General features: G+C 49.4%; 1 protein-coding gene across 4 annotated transcripts in view; it reads left to right on the forward strand.

Moving 5' to 3' along the window:
• The first annotated feature begins 7,876 nt into the window (after window positions 1–7,876).
• Window positions 7,877–8,399, forward strand: part of NTRK3 (neurotrophic receptor tyrosine kinase 3) — a 359,566-nt gene continuing 359,043 nt past the window's right edge. For all 4 annotated transcript variants that reach the window (XM_006164381.2, XM_027766658.1, XM_027766659.1 and 1 more), the window contains exon 1: window positions 7,877–7,950. In XM_006164381.2, coding sequence (XP_006164443.2) covers window positions 7,922–7,950 — 29 coding nt within the window. In that variant the 5' untranslated portion in view covers window positions 7,877–7,921. The remainder of the gene's footprint in view (window positions 7,951–8,399) is intronic.

The following is an 8,399-nucleotide window of genomic DNA, read 5'->3' on the forward strand; positions in this document are numbered from 1 at the left end:
AGAGGCTGTTTATTTAAAGGAAGAGTACGAGCTTGGAGGGCCACCTGTTTGTCTTCTTCTCACCTCCTTCTCCTCCCTTTTCTTGACTGAAGCAGGGACACCCGGATTGAGAACAAGGTTGCAGGGCTCTGGGCCCCACATCGCCGCATACTCTGCAGAATCGCTGGCCCATGTCCTGGCTGCCCTCAGTGTTCTTTCCTCCTGTAGTCAGAGTGAGTCTGTGAGGTGTCTCAGCAGGGAGGAGCTGGTCCAGCTGGTGGCCCTGCTATAGGCCAGTTGTCCCCGCCCTGTACAGGGTTCAAGGGTATGACCTTTCTTTAAGAATGTATAGTTTTAGAGGGCCAGCAGGTGGGATAGTGGTTAATGTGCTGGACTCCTATGTGGTTGACTGTGGTTCGAGTTCCAGACCTGGTGGCTTGAACTCACACCAGATGCATGTGCGTGCATGCCCAAAATCCTGGGAGGAGAATGGAGGAGAAGGCATTGCAGTGTGGCCATCACTCCGGCAGGGTTGGGGGGTGATTTCTTGCTTTCTGTATCTCTGGCAAGTACATGTGCCTTATGGAAAAAATCGCTTTAAGAAATCATTGCTTTGGGCTGACCTGTGGTTTGGTAGTTGGGGGAGCCAGATTCCTCATGGCTGATGCATGGCTTGAATCTTGGGCTAGATGGCTTGAAAAACATGCTGTGTGTGTTTGTTCACATGCTCTAAACCTCAACAGGATGGAGAGATGGAGGAGAAGGGATTGTGGGATGACCATGCCTCACTGAGGGGTAGTTTTTTCCTCTCTCTATCTTTCTCTGGCAAGTATACATGGCCTTTGGCAATTGATAAAGAAAAATTGTATGATCATTATTATTTTTTAGAAATTTTGGCCATAGGGTGTACGTGCTTGCCAGAGAGAGAGAGAGAGAGAGAGAAACAGTGAGAGGGAAAGTGAGAAATCACCCCAGGGGGGATGGCCGTGCTGCAATCCCTTCTCCTCCATTCTCCTCCTGGGATTTTGAGCGTGCATGCACATGTACCTAGTGTGATTTTAAGCCACTGGGCCTGAGACTCAAACTGGTCGGCCACGTGGGAGTCCAGCAACGTAGCCACTATGCCATCTGTTGGTCCCTGATTAATATTTTTCAAGTGCCCAAATGAATGCTGGGTAAAAACAACCTGGACAAGTCAGAAATACACAAAAAAGGCACCACATGTAATCCTACTGACCCAAGGAAGCCAGCATTTCCTATGAAGAAGGGAAACCAAGCCTGCCCTTCTCCTGTATTATTATTATTTTTCTTTTATTATTATAGTTTGCTACATGGTGTGTTCGTTCATTGGACAGAGATAGAGAGAAATAAAGAGAGAAAGCGAGCAATCACACCCCGAAGGAGGATGGCCATACCACAATCCTTTCTTCTCCATTCTCCTCTTCAGAGTTTGGGCAGGCGTGCACATATGCCCAGTATCTTTTTCAAGCTGTCAGGTTTAGGACTCAAACCATGCAGCTGGTTGGGAACCATGCAGTTAGCGTAATGGCTATGTCGCTGGACTCCCACGTAGTCGACTGCGGTTCGTGTCCCAGACCTGGTGGCTTAAAACTCACGCCGGGTGCGTGTGCGTGCGTGCCCAAGATCTCGAGAGGAGAATGGAGGAGAAGGGATTGCGGTGTGACCATCCCCCCGGGAGGTGATTTCTTGCTTTCTGTCTCTATGTCTCTCTCTTGTCTGGCGAGCGCATGTGCCCTATAGGGAAAACCTCCTAAAAAACCAAAAAAAACCCAAAAAAACATGCATCTGGTCATGTAGGATCCAGCCATCTTAACCACTATACCACCTGCTGACCCCTACTTTATCTTATTCATTATGTGTACACACACACACAGGTTAATGTGCTGGACTCCTATGTGGTTGACTGTGGTTCGAGTTCCAGACCTGGTGGCTTGAACTCACACCAGATGCATGTGCGTGCATGCCCAAAATCCTGGGAGGAGAATGGAGGAGAAGGCATTGCAGTGTGGCCATCACTCCGGCAGGGTTGGGGGGTGATTTCTTGCTTTCTGTATCTCTGGCAAGTACATGTGCCTTATGGAAAAAATCGCTTTAAGAAATCATTGCTTTGGGCTGACCTGTGGTTTGGTAGTTGGGGGAGCCAGATTCCTCATGGCTGATGCATGGCTTGAATCTTGGGCTAGATGGCTTGAAAAACATGCTGTGTGTGTTTGTTCACATGCTCTAAACCTCAACAGGATGGAGAGATGGAGGAGAAGGGATTGTGGGATGACCATGCCTCACTGAGGGGTAGTTTTTTCCTCTCTCTATCTTTCTCTGGCAAGTATACATGGCCTTTGGCAATTGATAAAGAAAAATTGTATGATCATTATTATTTTTTAGAAATTTTGGCCATAGGGTGTACGTGCTTGCCAGAGAGAGAGAGAGAGAGAGAGAAACAGTGAGAGGGAAAGTGAGAAATCACCCCAGGGGGGATGGCCGTGCTGCAATCCCTTCTCCTCCATTCTCCTCCTGGGATTTTGAGCGTGCATGCACATGTACCTAGTGTGATTTTAAGCCACTGGGCCTGAGACTCAAACTGGTCGGCCACGTGGGAGTCCAGCAACGTAGCCACTATGCCATCTGTTGGTCCCTGATTAATATTTTTCAAGTGCCCAAATGAATGCTGGGTAAAAACAACCTGGACAAGTCAGAAATACACAAAAAAGGCACCACATGTAATCCTACTGACCCAAGGAAGCCAGCATTTCCTATGAAGAAGGGAAACCAAGCCTGCCCTTCTCCTGTATTATTATTATTTTTCTTTTATTATTATAGTTTGCTACATGGTGTGTTCGTTCATTGGACAGAGATAGAGAGAAATAAAGAGAGAAAGCGAGCAATCACACCCCGAAGGAGGATGGCCATACCACAATCCTTTCTTCTCCATTCTCCTCTTCAGAGTTTGGGCAGGCGTGCACATATGCCCAGTATCTTTTTCAAGCTGTCAGGTTTAGGACTCAAACCATGCAGCTGGTTGTGTATCAGCAGTTAGCGTAATGGCTATGTCGCTGGACTCCCACGTAGTCGACTGCGGTTCGTGTCCCAGACCTGGTGGCTTAAAACTCACGCCGGGTGCGTGTGCGTGCGTGCCCAAGATCTCGAGAGGAGAATGGAGGAGAAGGGATTGCGGTGTGACCATCCCCCCGGGAGGTGATTTCTTGCTTTCTGTCTCTATGTCTCTCTCTTGTCTGGCGAGCGCATGTGCCCTATAGGGAAAACCTCCTAAAAAACCAAAAAAAACCCAAAAAAACATGCATCTGGTCATGTAGGATCCAGCCATCTTAACCACTATACCACCTGCTGACCCCTACTTTATCTTATTCATTATGTGTACACACACACACACACACATATGCACATGTGTCCACCGGAAAGACAGAGACAGGAAGATAGAAAGTGAGAAATCATCCCCTAGGGGGATGACCATGCTGCAGTCCCTTCTCCTCCATTCTCCTCTCAGGATCTTGGGCACGCATACACATGCACCTAGTGTGAGTTTCAAGCCTCTGGGTCCAGGACTCATCCATAGTCAGCCAACATGGGAGTCCAGCGCCTTAACCGCTACGCCACCTGCTGGCCCCCACTTACTGTATTTTTAAAGCCCGCCTCGCCACTTAAGCTCTCGGTCTCCCTAATAGCACGAACCAGCCCGCAGAGTTTCCATAACTGCCCTCCTGGTCTACAACCAAGTGGTGAGTCACAGGAAAACATGGCAGGCACCTGGCCATGCCATCTGCAAGTGTCGGGACCGCACCTTCCCCGTCAGGCCCCACTCCTCCTCAGAACCTGGTCTGACGCGGCCGTCTGCGTCTTTCTTGAACCTGTTGAGTTTCTGCTTGAGCAGTTTTCCAGGAGGTCATGAATGACAGGTTTCCTACCCTCTCACCCTTCTGCCACACGGAGTTTTTTTTTTTATCAGTGATTTGCTGAGAAATGACAACTTGCAGCAGAAACATGATGCCGTTTTTAGCCAGAAAGCTGAAAAAAGACTGCTCAGCCTCTGCGAGGCACCAGGAAAAAAATAAACATCGCGGTCAGCCCTTCCTGAGGATTCTAAATGCACATAAACGCCAGGGCTTTCTAATAGTCTGTCAATCATCACATCATTCGTACAAGGCAGGTATTATTCCCATTTGATAGATGAGGAAACCGAGACTCGGACAGGTGAAGTATCCCAGACAGGGTCACACAGATAGAGGTAGTGACGGTCCAGGCAGGGGTCAGCAGCCATTTTCTGCAAAGGGCCCGGGAGTCAGTATCTTAGGCTCTGCAGGCCATACAGTTTCCATAGCAACCACGCATTTCTGTCACGGTACCTTGAAAGTAGTCATCGATGATAGCGAATGAATGGTACGAACATGGAAATTTGAATTTCATAATGTTTTCACATGTCACAAGATCTAATTCTTTTTTTTATTTTGCTTTCTTTTGACTTTTTAAAAATGCAAAGAATATTCTTTGCTCAGGGCAGCGGGCTGGATTTGGCCTGTGGTCTATAGTTTGCTGCGCTGTTCTAAAACTGTGACTCCTAACTCCCTCCTCTCAGCCCCCACGCACTGTGGCTATAAAAATGCCATTTCTCGTAGCTGACAGGTGGCATGGTGTTTAAGATGCTGGACTCCCACATGGCTGACCACAGTTTGAATCCCAGATCTGTCAGTTTGCTTTTTCACTTTCCCTCTCTCTCGTCAAATTAAAATAATAATAATAATAATAAATAATGCTTTTTGAAAAAACGCCATTGGGACCAGCAGTTAGCATAATGGCTATGTTACTAGACTCCCATGTAGTTGACCGCGGTTCGAGTCCCAGACCTGGTGGCTTAAACTCACACCTGGCGCGTGTGTATGTATGCCCAAAATCCTGAGAGGAGAATGGAGGAGAAGGGATTGCAGCGAGGCTATCCCCCCGGGAGGTGATTTCTCGCTTTCTATCTCTCTGTCTTCGTCTATCTTTCTGGCGAGCGCATGTGCCCTATAGCAAAAAAAAGCCTCTCTGAAAAAGGAAAAACGAAACCATTAATTGATTTAGGGAAAAACAAAACAAAACAAAACTCTCAGATCTAACAGAGGAAGGAAGTGGGAGCTATCATTCTGCTGGATTGCTGGAAAAGTCACGATGCATTTTTGCATAGAAAAACAGAAAAACACACGTGACCTCTCAGACAACCTGATGTTGACTAGAGGGCTCCTCATCCAGCCTTGAGGAGTTCACTTACTTCCCTGGCAGAGTCTGTGGGCACATAAGTTGGGGAAGAGCCAGTCTGTGGGCCTAAGGACGTGAGGGCTGAGAAGGGTAAAGTGTGAGACTGCGATAATGATGGACAGATCAACTGTAATAAAAACGCGTTTATGGAATTCTCCCGTGGGCCCAGGAAAGCCATTCCTCTTATTTAAGCTGCATGATTGACAGCTACGTCTTGGGAGCAGACCCTGCTCGGGAAGATCTCTGTAGCGCCCGCGAATGACTAGCACCGTGAACTGACACTGAGAGCATCTTGGTAATTAACATGGATCAGTGGCCCCGGGGATGGGTGGGGGGGACCCTGTAGAACAGACGCGTCTCCTCTTTCTGGCCTTCCGTTTCGTCTGAAATGTTGTCAGGACCCCAGCCCTGGTAAGGCCAGACCAGGTAAACTGCTGTGGGGCCATGAGGCTTCCAGGGAGAAGACTTAGGAATTGGATTCCAGTATCGACCTAGCCACCTGGTCCATGTGCCCAGCAGATGCCGGTGTCTCTGGCTGCCCGGCAGGGGCTCCGAGAGAATGTGCCTCAAAGCGGGCTCTCAGCGTACCTTGTCACTGCGCGGCTCTGACACGCTTCCAGAGTTCCTGGCAGCCACGACCCTGCTGCCTTCTTGGCTCTGGGTAGACTCGGTGGCAGATGGCAGAAACACGGTGGTTAGGGCCAGGGAGATGGTGTCTGGGGAAGATGGCTGTCACTTCTCTGGCCAGAGCATGCCTTGGGTAGCTTTGTCCCAGGGTGAGCTGTCACTTCTCTGCACTCTTCACAGGGAGGGTACTCCAGCCTCGTGGGCCCTGTCCAGGTCCTGGGAGGGTGGAAAAGTCAGTGGGAGGCCTTGATCTCAGGTCTTTCGGTGCTCCTGGGATACGAGCGTATGCATGGTCATCTTTTGCACAGCCTTAGAGCTGAGAAGGGCTTGGAATCAAGAGTCTAATGGCTCTCAACCTGGAGACCCCAGAGCAGTAATTAGGGACATTTGGCCCTGGCATTTTGTCAATATCAAAAGAACTGACAGAAGTCAGACGCATAGCCATGACAAGCCTTCTCGGGCTTAGGGACCTTTGGAATTTTTTCATTTGGGACCGAAATATATGCACTGGGCAAGTTAGCCCTGGTTTGTGTCTGTTGATAAGAAGCTCTGGTAAATGGTGATTTATAGCTTTGTTTAATAAATACAAGATGAGTTAGTTATTACTTAATGAGTGAAGGATGCTTGTGAGACACAAACTTCCTTACACATGAAGTCTTTGGGGAGAGGTTTGTATTGATAAAAGGAGGTCTTTGTGCTAAAAAGGGAGAGACTGGGGCCAGCAGTGGCACAGTGGTTAAGGCGCTAGACTTCCACGTGGCAGATCATGGTTTGAGTCCTGGTCCTGGTGGGTTGAAAATCACAGTGGGTTCGTGTGCATGCGTGTCTCATATCCCAAGAGGAGAATGGAGGAGAAGGGTTTGTGGGATGGCCATCCCCTCTGAGGGGGTGATTTCTTGCATTCATTCTCACTGTCTCTCTCTCCTATGAGCATATGCACCCTATGGCAAAAATCTAATGAAAAAAACAAAAGGGAGAAATTACTGACCTAGGGCAACCCTTTCTCTTTACAAATGAATAAATGAGAGACCCAGAGAGGCAGAAAGCATTTGCTCAGTCACTGGCTACTGAAGTCTCAGAGACGAAGCTAGAACTTGCGTCTGGACCATCATCTCATGTCCCTCTGAGGACACCATAGTGGCCCCTGGTCCTTAGGGAGCCCCTCCATTCTGAAGTCAGCTCTGTCTAATCAAGCCATGCTTCCCTTGAACCATCTTTCCAGGATGGGTTGGGCTATAGTCACTCACACAGATGGGCTATGTCTGGACCCTGGTGGACACCCGAGGTAGGGGTGTGTTTCTTCTGGAATTTTCCACCCAGAAGCCTCATCCAGTAGGAAGCCGTTCCCACCTTTCTTAAGTCACACCATCACTTGTATTGTCTTTAAGGGCAAGAACTAAGACAAAAAAAAAATTTTAAATTAATTAATTAAATAGATTATTATTTTATTTATTATGTTGTTCTTATTTTAATTTGCTATAGGGCATATGTGTTCACCAGAGATAGACACAAAGAGACAGAGAGACAAAGTGAGAAGGGAAGCTGCCAGATGACCGACTTGAACCAGAGCTGGCCACGTGAATCCAGTACCTTAACCACCACGCCACCTGCTGGCCCCACAAAAGACACTATTTCTAGGAAATTCTAGGTAGGAAAATGAAGGACAGAGAACAAAGGGAAACTGAGTCAGGAAGACCAGCAGGAAGATCCAGCTGTGAGGCCTTGAAGAGTTGAATCATTCTGGAGTAGAAGAGGCATTTGGTGCGTCCCATGAGTCGGGCTCTTTGAATCTGTGAGCCCCCTTAATTTTCACAGGGACCCCATCAGGTCGATCGCGGGGGAAGAAACTGACGCTCCAAGAGATTTGGTGATTTGGGGAAAGCCTCGCTTGCGTTTGGTCGGTCCAGGGACCACACCAAGTCCCTTTGGCTTTGAAGCCAGTGCCATATGCCATGCCCGTGGTCCCCGGCTGGCCTAACCCCTGCTCTCCTCCCTCTCCAGACACATCGAGAACTGGCGCGGCCTGCACACGCTCAACGCCGTGGACATGGAGCTGTACACCGGCCTCCAGAAGCTGTGAGTGTGCGGCCGCGGGAGGGGCCTCGTGCCGGAAGCGGCGGGCGGGATGTTTCCTGCTCTCTTCCCCGGGCTGGGCTGGGTGGTGGAAGTGGCCGGGCTGGCATCTCTGCCTCTCGCCGTGTGGTCCTTGGGATCCTTCCAGAATATCAGAGACTCCACAGTCCAACTCTTCTCCCCTGCATCTCACCCCTAGCCCAGAGAGGCAGGGGGGTTGCGTGAAGTCTCGTGCTGAAATTCGGGTTTTGAGGGAGTTGCTGCACCCGGGCCAGCCTGGCCTGTGTTCTTGGCTCAGCCCTGCACTTGGCTGGTGGTTGCCACAGCGCACTAGATTTCTCTGTAGGACGCCGGTGCTGGTGACCCTGGGGGACCTCGGGTGCTTAGAGGGAGAAAGCACCAAGGGGTGCAGACTGTGCTGTTGGGCAAGTAGGAACCCCCCCCCCCCCCAC

The sequence above is a fragment of the Tupaia chinensis genome, unplaced genomic scaffold, assembly GCF_000334495.1.
Source record: "Tupaia chinensis unplaced genomic scaffold, TupChi_1.0 Scaffold143616_1, whole genome shotgun sequence".
NCBI lineage: Eukaryota > Metazoa > Chordata > Mammalia > Scandentia > Tupaiidae > Tupaia > Tupaia belangeri.